The sequence below is a fragment of the Rhipicephalus sanguineus genome, chromosome 5 (assembly GCF_013339695.2).
Source record: "Rhipicephalus sanguineus isolate Rsan-2018 chromosome 5, BIME_Rsan_1.4, whole genome shotgun sequence".
In the NCBI taxonomy this organism is placed as follows: domain Eukaryota; kingdom Metazoa; phylum Arthropoda; class Arachnida; order Ixodida; family Ixodidae; genus Rhipicephalus; species Rhipicephalus sanguineus.
Window position 1 is genome coordinate 129047814 of NC_051180.1, and position 17708 is coordinate 129065521.

The window sequence follows — 17708 nt, forward strand, 5'->3', positions numbered from 1 at the left end:
AACCTGTTGAATGCTCTCGCTTCAAGTGTTCTTGCGTGACTAATTATTTGCGTAGAAATGTAACTTCAGAAAAACAATACAGTTGCAGCGGTAGCGCTGTGGTTATGGTATTGCGCTGATCAGCATTAATTCGCGGGTTGGAGAAACTGCTCAGCAAAACTGCGCACAGTAGTAACAGCATGAAAGGTACAGTAACCGCTAATATTTATACGCATGCGCATTGTCCCATAACTATTTGTCTAAACTTTTCGTAAATTGTCACAATATTTTATAACGTCAACTTTACTAAACTGCTAGTAAAACGTGCGTAAAGGTGTTTAAGAAAAATAAAACACGCCGACGTGTGAATGTCGACAGTGAACGCTTCATCACGGGAAATAAACCATCAGAGTCGTTTTCACGCGTCAGAGAGTATATCCAATACTCTTCGTTCCAAGAGCAGTAGACAACCAGACGCTTAATTCTTACTGAAAGCTCGCTTCTGCGAGCAATAATGGCCCAATGAGGAAGTTGCTACTCGCTGGCGCTGGAACGGCCACCGAGCCGCTATCGAACGCCCACTGCGGAGATACGGGCGCACAGCCTCCCGTACGAAGACTGTATCACCGCGATTCCTCGTTTCCGAGTTTCTAACGTTCCCCTCCGTTTCCAGTGACAACGGGCCTGCGGTAACCCACTTCGTATACGGGCTTTCTGGGGGGACAGCCCCACAAATTCAGTTTCTGTCCACGGCGCCGGAAGCGACACTGCACGATCGAATCGCTCCTCCTTTTGTGCTTCTTCCACTTCTCTGCTTCGACTCGATCGTATCGCATTAGCTGCGCACTTCCTTCCGGTAAAAGCACGAAAGAAAAAAAATGCCCTGCCTTCCAGTGCGCTCCGCACTGACGAATTGTGTCCCGCCGGATTACACGGGTATACGGGTTGAGATTGGTTTGCGATGCCGGTGAATCACGAAGTCGGCGCGGCGTTGCAGAGGCGTGGCCCGGTTTTGGTGGCCGTATTTTTTTTTTTTTGTTAATCTTCTCATTGTCTTCGAAAGCTCTGCTACGTTCAACCATTGACGTGGAGAAAGCTGAGCCGTCCTCTTCGAGATCGTCCGTTCATGCCATCTGATTTTGCTTATCCTTCGAGACTAAGTGCTTCCGAACCGAACGATTACTTGAAGTGGAGTGGTGAGCTGTCTGTCCGAGATGGAAGCACTGCCGCTTTGGGGATAAAGGGATCCACGAGCCAGCGAGCCGGCGATGATGATTACCCGAAGCGAAGAGAACCCACGCATTTCAATGCACTCGAGACGGCGTAGTTACCGTTTATTTTTCTTTCGAGATCCCAGAGCAAACCGACGCGGAGCCATCAACGCCCACCTGATATCAGTGCTGTGGGCGTAAGTTGTTGGTCTGAATGTTTGCTAGCACTAGAAGATGCCCTGGTTACAGGCAAAGAGACGAACGCTAGGCTTCCATCTAAAGAATACAAGAGAAGAAAACATCATGCACGCCTACATCAGACACCACGATTAGCTGACTGAGTCTTACGTACAGATCAGCGTAATCTTGAGCCCAGAAATGCTGCACGATATGGATATTTCTATTCGTGCAATATGTTAGTTTGTGTTTCACGATGAAATCAGCTTGTAGGTTTCAAATGAAAAAAAAAGCGAATAACGTCCGATGCTTTACTCTAGATTAGTTGACCTTCGGTTGAGGGGAACAAATTACAGTAAATTATTCTGCAGAGGGGTTGGATATCTGGTAGGGAGTGTAGGCGAACGGGTGGTGGAGATTTAGTCTTTCAGGCCGTTACATTTCTGCAGACCAACGTTGGCGACATTGTCATTGTTGTAAAGTATTTTAGGGTGAAGGGTGAATAACTGAAAAGATAATTCTTCTCGTACAGACTTGCTTTATTTGTTAATGAAGTGTCCTTGTGTTCTAAGCGCTGCAAAGTAGTCAAGACGCCTACATTTTTACTAGCCCAGTTTCATTGTCTAAAGTCAGCAGGTGGGGTTGATATAAATAGTAAGGACATGTCCTTGGCGACTCAGCGTTATTCCTAAGATGACGAAGTCTGTTTAAAAAAGAAAGAACAGCATTTCCTAACATCAAATCATTTATCGCTGATACGAAATGAAGAGTTATATTTGTTATCAACAAATATGGTTTAGGGAAAAGACAGCAAGAAGGAAAGGCACCGTGACCTCTGCACTTATGGTTTGCTTTTGACTACATTATATCATAATAATTTTGGGGGCTTTATGTTTCAAAAGCACGATATGATTATGGGAGAAGCCATAGTGGAGGCTCCGGAAATTTCAGCCATCTGGTGTTCTTTAAGGGACACCTAAATCTAAGTACACGGGCCTCTAGCATTTCGCCTCCAAGGATATACAGCCGCCCCGACCGGGATTCGACTCCGCGACCTTCGGGTCAGCAGTTGAGCAGCATAACCACTAGACCGCCGTGGCGGGTGCTTTTGACTACACAACCAGGCAAATGTGAAAATCGTAACTTGCAAGTTAGGTTGGCGTAAAGCGGAAGGAAGGGATTGTATATGATGTTTTTGTTATGTGCGTGAGAACTATTTCCAATTAATCCAATTTAACTTGGCAGGATTCACGTGCCAACGTCGTGATATAAATATGACGATTGTGCCACAGTGGAGAGCTATGAAATAATGTTGACCAACATGGCATTTACCTACACCTATAGGTACGGGAGCTCTTTTCATCTACAGCCATCGAAATTAGCTGGGATGAAAGCCATGACCTCGATGTCCACAGCGCAGTGCCATCTCCACTGAGATAAGTAAGGTAAATTTCAGCAAGCAGGTTTTCTCAATGCAGAGATGTTATTCATATGCTGTGTTTTCGGAATATTCCAGAAGGTGTTCTGAATATCTCGCAGAAAGAATAGTGTGTTTATTGCTTCGTGCATGCCATTAGTGCTGAAGTACTTCTAAAGAGATAAGGTATGAGAAACGGCAGCGCAGCCTATTTTGTGGGGCAGGTAGGAGGTATGTGTTAATACACGGGACGGGAACATAGCATAAGAGGGCAGGACACCGGCGTCGTATTTCCTAACTAGAGCATACAAAGACAAACCGCTAAGTGTACCCTTAAAACTGTTTTAGATGGCGTTGACGACCATATGTTCTGTAGGCACGTGTATGTAATTCAGCATGTAAAGCATGTAATTCTGGTGGCGACTGAACTTTCTATCGCTAGCCTCGAGAAAGCATAATGTATGGAAGAAAATAACACTGCTGCCTTGGTACACCGGCTTGCGATGATACCTGTAGTGCTTCCTAATTCACAAGTTGACACTCTTGTGCCATAAATGAGCAAACACATGTGTATTTTATGAATGCAACCAGCGACGTATTTCTCCTCAAGATATGGTACTCCAGAAAATGCGGACGTTCCTCCGACACCTGTACGCGCTCAACTAAGCTGGGCCTACGTGTTGTGCTCCGTGCTCATTGGGTCCCATTCCGTTTTATAATGTCTCTCTTCGAGAAACGGTGCCTCTAATGTTTTGTGACCCCCCATGATTTCGGCGATCTTCACTTCTGGACGTCAGCTTCCGGTAGCCGACCTTCCTTGAGAAGCTTGTTGACTTTTCATGTCCTCCGTGTTCTGTGTTCACAATGCTGTCACACTTCCGGCATTTTTATTTTTTTTTGCGGAATTCAACACATTACTTTTCCTCCCCCGCTTTCGTCGCCGTATTACGTCACTTCTTGCACAACTTCCTCGTCGCAATACGCAATTCCGGAAGCCCAACATGAAGTAAACGATGTGACTTAGCCCACCTCCTGCGCGCAGACCACGGAAAGAATGTGCAGTTGCAGTGAGCCTTGTTTACAAAAAAGACTTGCCTGCTGGTCGTTGTTCTTAAATCCAGTTTTAGCATTCAGTAGTGACATCTCGCGCAGCCAGGACAAGCTGCCTATTTGCGGAAACAGTTCAATCTGAAACATTCCTGACGCATTCAACCCAGTTTTCTGTAACAGGAATCTATACTACAAATATAGCCATTTTCTATCAATACTATAGCATTTTAGTGACCGCGGTCCTGGAGATAGCGCCGCATAAATATGTGGAACAATCCTAAATGTCGTGCCACTTTTCAATGACCCTCTTTCACGCGAAATCGGATGCGCACCATAGGCCTGAGTCACCTGGTTTGTTCCGCTGCGGTCAGCACGCGTGTGTCATTGTGTACGTGTGCGTGTGTAACAGGGTATGTTACCATGAGACTATTGTGCTCTTCCTGATGACATCGCTTACATGCACTTAATGCAGAAGTGATATCCTCAATGTGGAATATGAATAACGCGGCCGACGCTGATCGGCTTTCGAACGATTGGCGTTTTGCAAAAGTAAAGTACCAGGAGCACCAAACGAAGAAAGAAATGCACTCTTCTCTACTAATCGCCTGTTGAAGTTTAGTATGTCGCGCTAGATCACTCTTCCGGGTATTTCTCGTTGCTGCCGAACAACGTTCTTAGTTCATAAACGACAGTCATCTAACGGTGGTTGCCACTAAATCCATCATTTCTACAAGCAATGTTTAAATTCTGACTTTAAGCTGGCGTTTCGCTTTGGCGCCAGAACATCGTTTCGTCGACCGCAGTTGATCTCTCGGTGATAATCTGTCTCATCCGGATTCTACGGTGCTCATATCCAAGTTCTTCATTCTTGTAGCGGTAGTATCGTTGTGTTGTTTTGAAGGTATTTCATGTTCGTGCACGTAAACGTAAGCTCGTATTAAACAGTATTAAGCAGTGTTAAATTACCACTACGCAGGAACCGGCTAAGAACCAAAGCATCTGCGCAAATATATAGGAGGGAGAAGCAATAATACTTCAAGGATACGGGAAAATATGTCGCGCTACCTTCCACATATTTCTTTGTGATAAACTTAGTCATATGTACATGAATAAAGAACCATGTATTTATTGCGTTTATTTTTCCTTCCTGGCGATCCAGTTCGGTTTACTACAGATATTGCGAACGGTTCTACATAAATATTGGCCGAATGCGAAATGTGGGAACTAATCTCGCGAACAAAAATGTGCTTGATGTCTGCATCGAGTAATACCTCTTTATGAACCTGCTAAACAAGTTCATTACATGAGGGCTCAGAAGCCTGCATTGCTTGTATTGAAGCCTGTATAGCATGCATTTCATGGATTACTTCCACATGTTATTATATACGACACAAAAATGTGTTATAGATGTATTTAAACCAGACATTACTTTGTTCTAATTTTATCCAGGTGGTGCTTACATGAATTTGCACCCTATTCTTTTTTTCTCCCCTTCCCCCTCTCCTCGTGTAGGGTAGCAAACCGGGTGCAACCTGGATAACCTCTCTGCCTTTCCTTCGCTTTTATTTCTCTCTCTCTCTCTCTCTCTCTTGCACATTTAAGTAGTCGGCGCTCTCTATTTCTTACAGCACGGGCCATATGAAGCAGCAACACGAGTTAAATAGTGGCAAGTATAGCTTCCTCTCCTGTCTGATCTGTCACATACGTTCAACGCCCACGGTTGCGGGACAGATGCTGACATTGTTTTCTTCCCATGGACGAGCGCTACGCACACAAGTAAATTCTTATGAAGCGCGTCGTGCGCATAGCGGATTCAGGTAGGGGCATACATAGGCAAACTCGCTCATAAGTCGACTCACTCAGACTCAGATCGGGACATGAGTCTGAGTCTGGTGAGTCCGGTTGAGCGAAATATTATTGAGTCCGAATCCGAGTGAGTGCGATTGAGGAAACTTTCTGTGAGTCTGAGGCCTACGAGCAGAATATGTTGCTCGAGTAGTCTGAGTGACTTTTCTTTTTTGCCGACCTATGGCTCGGGGTATCAGCAATCGGAATTTAACACACATGGCCATGTTGATATGCCAACTGAAATAAAGTCCTTCGTTCACTACACGATGAGAGAGTCGTTCAGTACTTGCACGACACAGCTTGCTTACTGCTAATACGTCTTCTTCGGCACAGTAAGCCGCAGCAGTATAGTGTGTACGCTACAAGCTGTAGGCTTATTTCCGCGCATCGTTTAAAAATTATTGGACTCGGAAATGGAAAGGAAAGTGCTCAGCAGTGCGGCCGACATACCGAAATAGCACTGTGGAATGCCTTCACGCTAGAGAAGGTAAAACCCGGGCCGTATAAAAAGGCACCGAGAGCGAAGACAATTCGGGCGTAATAATCGTGAGCGTCGCCCTCCCCCCCCCCCAACCCCGTTACATAGTGGCCGCTAATGGGCCTAGCACTCCAAGTGTAACCCTCCTCCCCTTATCACCACTCTCTCCCCCATTTAGAAGTACGCGCGCCGAATCAGGAAATGGCGAATAGAAGCGTTAAAGTAAGCGATCACGCTGGATATCACCGTAAAAGTCTGGAAGTTGTTACACCGAGACGAGATATAGCATTATCTGGGTATTTTACGCGGTCTGTTAAAAGAGACGTCGGCCTTAGAAAGCAAAGATAAAATGTTACGTTTTCAGCGTGATGGACGCAAAAAATAAGTCAGGACTTGGAGACAGAATTTAAGAGGCGCTGCAGGTCATAACTTTTCGGGCGTGATTGTTTTTGGCGAGGCGAAATGCGTATCGGATTCTAGAACACGAGCGGTAGCTCGAAGTGAGGAAAGACTGCGCGGTTTACGACCATGTCTAAAAAAGAAAGATCGATTCTGTTCCTCCGCGTTCGTTATCACGAAGATAGATCTGTCCCGCTCACGCACGCCGTCAAATTGGCTTTCTCCCTGCTTGTAGGAAAGGAACAAAACATGCCAATCTGGCACAGCCATCCTAACAAGAAAAGAAAGGTAAATGAAACAAAGAAATAAAGAAACACGGTTGAAAGGGAAACAAGGGGGGAGGGTGGGTGGGGGAGGGGGGCTCTCGAGAAGAGGCGATGACGTTGGCGACAGGAAATCCTTCGAATTCGATGCCATATCACATACATTGCTCACAAGCGCTGAGTGCCTGAAAATGGGAGATTATGCTTATCCTGCAGCAGTCATAGCCATACATTTATTTGGACTCGGGGCAGCCCAAACGCATTTGTGTAGTGCTGTTAAGGGTGTATCCACACGACGGACCGAATCCGTCTTTTCCGCGGCGGACGGCGCATCACGTGACCCCGCGTCACGGATTTGTGCCATCCGTGGCGCGTCCGCGGACGTCGCGGACGGAAAATGCCAAGCTCTTTTTCGCATTCGGATTCGCGCGGAATAACACAACACATTTAGCCGAAGGTGCCATTATCGGTCTGGCAACAAGCGCTGCTTTTTCTTTTTCTCATGTCTTTCTCGTCTGGAACTCCATATTCAACTTAAAAGAAACTCTGCGCCGTAGACGGAAACATAAAAACCTTCAATAATTTTGCTAGCGATGAATGCGTTTTCGACTTTCAGACTGCTCGCGCCATCTAGAGAAAAAAGGAACAAGCAAGCATTCGCACATTATTATGACCTCTGGGATTTGGTAGCACTCGCGCTACCGCAGATCGCCGAGCTCATGTTCTGCCAACAGAGGTACTCGCTAAGCCTACAGCTCTCAGAAAACGAGTACGGCGCTTGGAAACAGTACCGAATTGTCATGAATACGTTGCCGGCGAAGCTTGAGGACACAAACCTAAAGCCGACACAATCGTCAGTTTGGGACTAACAGCCCACGCAATGCGCGACGAAGAGCTTAAAGATTCGAAGCGGGCAGCTCTCGCTTCAGAGAGTGCCGCCATGTTTTTTTGCTGCGGCGCGTCCGTCTACTCGCTTCGTCCGTCATCTGGATGTGCTTTCCAGCCGGACGGGCGGCGGAACGATCGTCCGCGGACAAGATTTCCGCGGATAAGTCCGTCGTGTGGATACACGCTAAACGGGCTATTTGACATTCTTGATTCGTTTCGCCAGTTTGATTGTTCGAAGCGAGACGCAACTCTCAGACTCTCAGACACCATGAAATTCTTAATTGTGACATAAATTTTACCTAACACTGTGATGCTACGTTTAGCGAGAACCATACTGCATTATTGCTGCGCATGCGTGACAGTCATCTTCTGGTTGAGTACTTCGTCTCTTCCTGTGTGATACTAATATCAAAGGGAGCATACAAACTTACATTAAAGTGCGCGTTACAGAACCTCTGGCGGTCAGTATCATTCCGGAGTGTCACGCTATGGCGTGCCTAATTTTGAAATTACAGTTTTGGTAGAGAAAATTCATGGTAGCGTTACTAATGCTGCTATCACCTTTTTCTCACAGGTCTCGCAAAACAGGTTCTGATTTAAGCATATGCAACCTATGTAAGTGATCTAAGTGATAAGGTGATGTAAGTGATGTAAGTGATAAGATGATCTGTGAATGATTGAAATTTTCATTGAAAAGATTTTTTTTTAAATCACGCCTTTTAATCCTTTTGGAACTTCCTTCTCTCAACGCTTTAAATTACGTTCTCCGGCGTGTCAGATGCCTATCCCATATTCATCTTTTGTGCGGAGGAAGCCTCTCTCTAAAGACCTCGGGCCGGGACGGCACCATCCATCACTTGTACTTAGGGCCAGCCATGTGAACACAGTGTTCATTGTACGAAAGGCAATGCTCGCGCGCAGAGAATAGATGCCCGCCGTTTACATTGGACGTGCCCTGGGCCCTCGAAGACAGTCCTCGAAAGTGTAGTGACGAGTGTAAAACATACAATCGGCCAACCTGAGGACAATGAACGATGACTAATGAAGGAAACATTTCATGTGTCGCTTTTGCGGTATCCGGATAACGCGAGCGTGCATGCATATATATAATCTTATAATGGCGTTGCGCCGCGTGGCTACACAAGCGAGTAAAAAACACTTCATAATAAGCAGGCGTCCATCTTTTAAGATCGGTGAACGCTGGAACGGTACTTATTCGGAGCGCCCGTTGCGGCCTGCAAAAGCTGCAAAATGTTGCGCTGCTTTCATGCCAGTCAGGTAACCGCATAAAGGCTATTTTTCTTCATATAAGTTCCAGCCAATAATACCAGCAATTCCGGCGGATCCGGCGGTATTGCATGCAGAACTATAAAAATAACTATAAAAAGTTACAACAGAAACCATCTGACAATGATTGTCGCAGTGGATTAATATGGCATTGTCGTTCAGGAAGGGTTCCTTAACGTTCTTATTCGGGCCGGCATTCGACACTCCGACAGTGTTGTGAAAACGAGCCAAGCGTCACAACGCGTTGGTTTGCACGAAGGAAATTCTTAAGGTAATGATATACGAGGTCTGTTAGAAAAGTATCCGACCTTATTATTTTTTTTTCTTTTGCGAGCACCTGATGGATTTGAAACAAGCGCGCTTGCATCAGCCGACCTTGAACCTTCGTGTGCATGCGTGAATTTTTTCCCGCCTGCCAATAGCGTCAGCCGCTGGGGGGGGGGGGGGGGACGCAGCGTTTGAGTGAGGTCGTGCGCAGTGCTCTCGTCGGTTTTTCATTGCAAGGAAAATGACGGAGCGACTGGAGCAGCGCTACTGCATCAAATTTTGCCAGAAACTGGGCGACAGCCAAGTGGACACCATTGGGAAGATCAAGACGGCTTTCGGTGACGACGCTATGAGCCGCACACAGATTAAGGAGTGGTACAACCGGTTTAAAGACGGCCGCACATTGGTGGAGAGCGAGCCACGCTCCGGTCGGCCATCAACATGCCGAAATGACCCGGTCATTGCCGAAGTGAACGCTGTGGTGATGCGGGACCGTCGTGTGACTATCCGGAAAATTACGGAAGAGGTGGGCATCAGCACTTTCTCTGCACATTCCATGAAGAGAGTTGCGGCGAAATTCGTGCCGAAACTGCTCACGTTGGAGCAAAAGCAACTTCTGTTGAAGTCTCACAGGACATGCTGGATTTCACAAGCAGTGACCCTAACTTCATGAACACCATTATCACTGGTGACGAGTCTTGGGTGCATGGGTACGACCCGGAAACCGAATCCCAGTCGTCACAGTGGAAGCATTCCACGTCACCAAGACTAAAGAAGGCCCGCCAAGTGCGCAGCAACGTCAAAGTGATGCTGAGTGCTTTCTTTGACTCCCGCGGTGTGGTACACCACGAGTACGCACCACAGGGTCAAACAATCACCAAAGAGTACTACAGGGATGTCCTCCGTCGCCTACGTGACGCTGTGCGGCGCAAGAGACCTGAGTTGTGGTCAACAGGAAACTGGCGCATCCATCACGACAATGCTCCTGCGCATTCCTCACACTTGGTTCAGACTTTTTTGGCGAAAAGCCAGACTCATGTAGTTCAACAGGCTCCTTACTCTCCTGATATCGCCCCCTGCGACGTCTGGCTGTTTCCCAAACTCAAGAGGACATTGAAAGGAGAGCGATTTCAGACAAGGGAGGACATTATGGCTGCAACGACAGCTGAGCTAAACTCCATTCCGAAAGAGGCCTTCTCAGAATGCTTCCAACAATGGCAGCACCGCTGGGAAAAGTGTGTGGAGTCCCAAGGGGACTACTTTGAGGGGGATTAGGTTTCCAACGCTCCAATTATGCCAGTTTCTTTTTCTGCCGCCAAAGGTCGGATACTTTTCTAACAGACCTCGTATACATCGTTGTGGAAAGCGCGCCAAGCGTCTCAACGTGCAGGCGTGCTTACGCTCGGGATATTCTTCAAGATGTGATGCTCCGCCCGTTGAGGTACGGCGCGCATTTGGTACAGTGGTTAGCGCATAGAGGCGCTTTGTTGAAATCTTGCCGTCGGAAAATTTTCGTTCGCGGCTATAACAGCGTGACTTTACACAGACTTGGGAACACGCAGGCGTGTGTTGTCGATAGCTTTGCCAAGTCCGTGTAAAGTCACACTGTTCCATCCGCGGACCTGCACTGACTCTCCCGTTTTTCAATCATTCTGATCCTTCCTCTCATTCGGGGTTGGACGCCCAGTCGTCGTTCGGTCGACTGGCCACTCCTTATGGCTCGGAGGTGGCCCGAGAATTCTCATCCGAATTCAAAATACTTGGAGGACGCTTAAGCTTCGCCGTCAAGACTGGAACGCGATTGTGTAATCGGGCTCCGTTCGCATCGCCTTCTCATTCGTTTCCCGTGCCTTGCTTCTCGGTGGACCTTGGCAGCTGAACTTTGTTGGCACTGTGACCGATGATAATGATCGTGATCAATAATGCAGGAGAACGGTCAGCTAAATTCACAGGCGCTAAAAAAACTTTTCCTTACTATATAGCTGCTAACCTCATTGGCATTCTATAGCACACTTTAAATCTTTTTTTCGGCGCGAGTTATTTTGGCGACTACTAAAAGTTTCATTTGCAGTTGGAGTGTTCTTTAGGTGCTTTTCCTCGACTATGTTTGTAGGGTGCACTAAATAAATATGTCGTTAGAAAGCGGATATCTAGTTTGCGCTACAATCATAGTTATAAATTACATGTTTACTTGCAAGCTTCATAGTGTTTGGCTTCATGAGCACTACATCTTACCATTTGGTGCTTCTCCATGTCCGTCGCCCTTTGCAAGTAGGGAAAGTTCAACGCTATCTCATAGTACAGTATACATACTACTACAAATCATACTTTTTCTTTATAAACACGATCGATTAGCACAGGCAACATTTCTCTAATTTATTTTATTTTTCAAATGCGTATAGTATTTCTATAGCTAGATCCAGCGAGTTGGTCTGATCGACCAAACGATGGTGTATCTAACCGCGGGTAACGCAAAACATAGAACATATATGTTCTAGGAGCTTGTTCCTTCCTTCTTGTGCAGAAATCTTGAATCTAATGAACACCCATTTACATACTGTTAGAGTGGGGCATTTCTTAGGACTTCCTACAGCGAGCTCTGAAGAAACAAAGTCATTAAATCCGCGTAGGATCCGTTTTGAATCGGTTGAGTCGAGGATGGTGAAATTTATCACCACCTTATGCCTCTGGGCACGCGTAGCCTCGTTCGAAACCGAGCGGCCGTTCACGATGGAGATATTGAGGTAAGGCGTCTGCGACAATATTTTCGCGAATCTACATCCCGCTTTGTCGAACTTGCAGAAAGTGCAGACGCATGTACTGGAGCTGATTTCCAGATTGGAACCATAGTTACCTACGCCGAAGTTTTGATATGTAGTCTACAAAAAACAGGGGAACGTTCATCAAAGCTCGATAGCGACAGCACTACAAGTAATATGAAAATATTCACAGTGGAGAATAAGATGGAGGAGTCTTAGCAGCAAATATTTTCGTTGTAAACTACTGTGGCCAATCTCCTTCGTGGATACGAGCCAGTTTTAACGCGACAGCGCTAAAGAACTCATTTCGCAAAAATTCCGGCGTCGGTGACGGCGTCCTTCGTTGTGAGCGAAAAATAGGCGTTTTCCGTGAACGAAAATTCAAGACAGATGCAAACAAATAAAAATTTCCGGTTCGTCAATCCAAGCCGCCTGCGTGGCAAGCAGATCTAACACAGAACAACGTGCGCTCTGACGTGTGGATCACGTGATGTAAATTATTCTTTTCTTTCTTTTTTCTCTTTTTTTTTGCTTCAGCCGCGTTGAGAGACGCTGCTCGCTAATGCTTTGTTCCTTCGTGATCGAAAAGCTCTCAAGACTATGAGCTTCGCGTAATAATATCAGCAGGAGTGAAATTATCAAGTATCGCACATAAGTCACGAGATTTTATGGAATATCTAATGCGTGAAATAACTAGTACATGGTATAATGACAATTAACTATAGGTCTGACATAAGTGAGCCCTGTTTACAGCGATGTGGGCTCTTCACGGAGCCAGTGGCCACGTGTCACGGTCCATGGGTACCCGATGGTGGCGCCGCTTCGTGATGATGGCAGTGCAACCATCGTCATCGCTGTGAACAAAAATAACGAGATAACTAAAGCACACATTCGAAATAGCACTCGCTTCTGCTATCCCTACTCCTACTATGCTGTTGCACAAGGACGTAAGCCTCTCTAGTTAACACTAAATCATTTACTACTCTGCTCTGCAAGTGCGTTATGTCGTTGTCCTCTAGCTTCGGGCCTTCGTCTGTATATTACTTGTATCTCTCCTATTGCATGCGATAGAATAATAAACAAAACTTCGAACTTCAAACCTCCTCAGCACGTCCCAATGTGGATCCCAAAGTTACGATGCACCCTGTGCGATTTATAGTTCTTTTCACGATAACTCAGAATCTTCACTGAGACTAATTTCATCATAATACAGACGCGGAGAAAACAAGCGCGTGTGAGAATTTACTGATACACTATACTTTTGTGACAGCTAGAGAAACGTGCTGTAAATCTAGATCGTCGTGGCGTAACTTGCGAGGATGGCGCGGCAAGTTACATAGACTTCAAGCACATTACTCGCGTAAATAACGAGCAAGAGCTACTTCATGCCAATGCGTGATGTAGTAGATCCATTTACATTATTCTTTCTTTCTTGAAATTGCCCTGTGTTGCACCATTTCCTATTACGCAATTCAGAGTACACCAATACACCATACGATCGTACAAGCTTCCAGTGTAGGACACATTCTTGCCATCCCCAAGAAAAAAATCTTATGTTCGTAATTCATGTGATATACGTGTTCATGGCAAAGCCCATTCTCCATAAGTCCATGATGGGTGTTCCCGAGCTCTCGGGTAACACGTATGAGTTCGTACTGCGTTAGTATCACATTGTGGCAAGTGTAATGGATCAAATGGGATCCCGAAATTCCACTTTCTCTTGTTTAACATGTACTTCGTCTATAGTCCCGCTTTATCTGACTTACAACATGGTGGTCTGTGTCGAAGGAGCCCCAGGCCTACACAGTGAGAAAGGCAAACGTTAAATAGGTTTAAATAGGTTAAATAGGGTACCCGTAATCGATACGGCGTTTACTTCGCTAATATTTCTATATCGGCGCCTCCGTGCAGTATCAACGCCACTTTCACCACGGGCAGTGTGTCTAAACATATACTAGGCGTGTCTGTACATTCACTTCCCCTGGTGCGCATGGTGTCCCCGGACGACCACTTTTGATACACTGTCGGAAAGCCCATTTTGCCAATAATGATATTCAGGGCAATGTACCATTGGTAGAAAATGATGCAAAGATACATGAACAATGTACTTTTTGGTAGAACATGACTTAAGTGTTCATAGCGCACCAAAACCAGAGGCTCTGTTTACTTCGTTGTTAGCACTGTTTTTGTTCCACCATCTATCAAAACTTAAACCCACAATTACGTTGCCCTTAGACACAGAGGCTTCTTGCGCTAGCCACACGAAAATGAGGCTGTCCGCGGGGGCAGCTTGCAGGCTAAGGTGTAGGACTGCTAAGCATGAGGACGCGGGTTCAATTCCCGGTCATAATTCGATGGGAGCAAAATGCAGAAATTACACATCATCTCCCCCCTACGGGCAACCATGGTGGGATGCTAAAACATCGCGGGGGTGCGCATCGAGTTTCCGTTTCTCTTATGTGACTTATGAGACGGTGGTTGTCGAGGCGTTTGAATTACCGCTTGCCGACGCTGACGTTTACGTTCGGCTTCCCAAGCCTTCCTCTGCTCCGCGGCGGGGGCGCTGCCGCTGCAACTAGCGCTGACGTTCACATTGTTCATGGCGTTTCGCACACCGTTGCACAGAGTGAGAATGACGGAAGCGCAGCGAACGTGCGCTTTCGCAGCCTCGCAGATTCGAGATTCGCTTGCCGGCGTTGCCGTTTACGTTCAGCTTCGCGAGCGTCCATAGCGCCGTTGCGAAGGAGAGTGTAACGGGAGCGAGCGCGCGCGCCGCATTATATACGAGCGCACAGCTGTGGCGGAGAGAGAGAAACGGGATAGGAGAAACGAAGCGGGTGCAACGCTCACGCCACCTCCTCCCACCTCCCCGCGCCCACGCGAGGAGAGGTGGAGAGTTGGCGCATGCGCAGTGTGGGTGCGGACGCCGCAGAACGGACACTGCCCCGAGCATAAGATGCTTTTGCATCTAAAACATCGCTGTAGTTATGTTAGATTTAGCTACGCGCCAAAGAACCCCAAGTGGTGACCATTAACGCGGATGCCCCCAGTATACGGCGTGCCTCATAATCATATCATGATTTTAGAGCCTAAAACCCCGAAATGTACTATTAAAAAGATGCTACCCCGAGAGTGATTGTCCGATAACATGGAACCTGGCCGTGTATCGCGCCCAGAGTTTCCGGATTCTCTCAACTGGCAAGCGGTGGATCGAACGCTGCTTTCGGTCCAGCGCGTCTCAACAAGCCTAGCCAACGCTTTGTCTTTACACGCTTTTCACTCCGTATGCACTCACAGAGACGAGGCTCTCGATGGGGTGCCGCAGTGTCTCCTTGAGCTTGAACGGCGGCTGCTTCAGAGGGTTGCTGCTGTGCGTGTGCACGGCGAAGCAGCGGAACACGAGCACCATGAACCACGACGAGCCGAGGACCACAATGCACGCGGCGAAAGGGTGGTGCTGCATTCAGGTACACATGTGCCGCGATTTCGTATAATTAAGAATCTCTGAATGACGATTTTTCCGAATTGATAGGATACGAGCATGGGAGAAAAACTACCTTCGAATACGTTATCATATACCTAATGCTTTTAATTTCTAAAGTAATGTTGCGTATTAAATTAGTGGGGACACTATTTTACAATAAGAGTTAATGTAAGGCTGTTAAGAGCAGCGCGTCAAGCCAGCTGAGTAGCCTGCGAATGAGACAAAAGAATTGAGACGTAGTAATGCGTTGAGTACGTAAAATTACAGCGTTGCACCTTGTTCATACAGTACGAAGTACTCTAAGTCGTTAGACACGTGTTTCTAAACGCCAGTTTGACTCGGGATCGCAGGACGTCTATATACGGCTCTCCCATAAAAGAGTACATAGTATTCGAAGTCTTTTCGCTTTCATTTAACAAAAACACACGAGCCCAACAGTGAAATCTAACAAATAGTAAACTGCAGCGCCTTAATCGCAAGAAATAATTCAGAGGTTGTACAAAGCGAGTGAGGCGTGCTTTATTAATTTTGGCAATATAGAGATGGGAGCAACCTTATTCTAATGACGACAAACAATATTGTGCCGTATGATTCCTCTCCGTTCACTTGTTCAGCGATACACAGTGCACAAAACTAGCCTCACGAACGGAATGTGCTGGGAGAAAAAGGACAAGCCGAAGACTGTTATGCCACTTTTCCGAGGCCGTCCAGAGTAGCGACAGTTTTCACGGCACTTTAGGAACACCAGACCCACCCAACACCAGTAGTAGGGGTTAAAGCGACTTGCAAAGGAAATTTCACGGTCGACATTCACCAGCTTGACACAAGCCGGCAGTGACAGTCGACGATCTGGTTGCCGAACGTACAGCCGTATCTGTAATGCGACCCGGTTCGATCATAATATCAGGCAATAAGACATGAACATCCGTCTTCGCTTGTGCAAGCACGGCGTGTTACCAACTTTGAGATAGTAGCGGCCAATCCAGCGCGTTGTGGAATGCGGAAAGAAGCGTTAGCCACGCGGGGAATAATACGGTGCGTAACATTTTGCCGGTGCATGATAATTTGAGAATCTTGATTACTGCGGCGTGATTACTGGGACGTACAGGCAAATGTAGCGAACTCAGCCCCTCCGACCACATACAATGTTTCACATAACGTGCACTTGGATGCAAATTACCCATATGAAGCCGAAATGACAGTAGTGTGCATTCATCTTTAAAAAAATTCACCGACGTTTACGATATCGCCTAATGCGAATTCTGAGTGCAGCTTCATGTTGGGGCAACGCCAACTGTGTTTGAAGTTTTGGCTATCCGCAGTTGTAGCAATGTATAATTCGTTACATATTGCCACAGAAACTGCCAGCGATCGAGTGCTACGCACACCACTCTGTGCACTGCAGGCGTCGGGAACGAAGCAAAACGCCGACAGCCCCGTTGCGACAAGCGGAGCCAGCCCCAGTGCACGTACCAGCCCTGCATGCGTGCCAACTCCAACCGAGGGGCCAGCGCGCCTGACGGAGGAAGAAAGCGAGGTTAGAGGCCAGTGACTCGTGATATCGACAGACTCTGCGTTCACTCTCTTTCCTCCTCGTTCGCTCTATCGGTTACGCCGCCGACGCCAACGGCGACGCCGCATAACGCCTGAACGGGCACCTAAGAGCTGCGCTCTAAGAGGACGCTCAGGCACCACCTTTCAGAGTGCAACGCGATAGTGTTATCGGTGCCCGTTCGGGTCCCCTCCCCCCTTGCTTGTTATGCACCGCTTCTCGGTGGGCACCAACCGTGATATGAGCATGAGGCAATGAACTTCTGTCAGCGTGACATTGGCCATAGTAAACTCTCCTAGGGCGCCTGCTGCAAGTACACTTGCGAAGTAACCCCTACGCGTCTGTGTGGCAATGCGCGCCCCTACGTAGCAGCACGCTTTGTCAATATGTGGTTGTTGATGATGACACTTGTGATGATGATGATGAATTATAGCTCAGCCCTTTGTAATGGTTTGGCAGCTTTCAACCACCAACTCCTTACGTAGTTCACATGATATCGTGCCTGGTGCTACTCTATGCTTCTGCCAGGCAATATTACACCTGTTAGCGTGACTCCTTGGCCGACATGACTGTATAGTCTCCTTTAGCGCACAGCGTCTAGGCGTCCGTTCCTGCGTTGAGCGGGTCGGCGTCGTCGTAACCGACGGGG

The 17708-nt window shown here is 47.1% G+C and overlaps 1 protein-coding gene across 1 annotated transcript in view; it reads right to left on the reverse strand.

The window, feature by feature from the left end:
• Window positions 1-17708, reverse strand: part of LOC119394962 (disintegrin and metalloproteinase domain-containing protein 10) — a 95068-nt gene that overhangs the window by 63771 nt on the left and 13589 nt on the right. Inside the window, exons 7-8 of the mRNA XM_049416034.1 lie at window positions 15319-15480; window positions 13790-13822 (exon numbers count right to left, since the gene is read on the reverse strand). Of these exons, the coding sequence (XP_049271991.1) occupies window positions 13790-13822; window positions 15319-15480 (195 nt within the window). The remainder of the gene's footprint in view (window positions 1-13789; window positions 13823-15318; window positions 15481-17708) is intronic.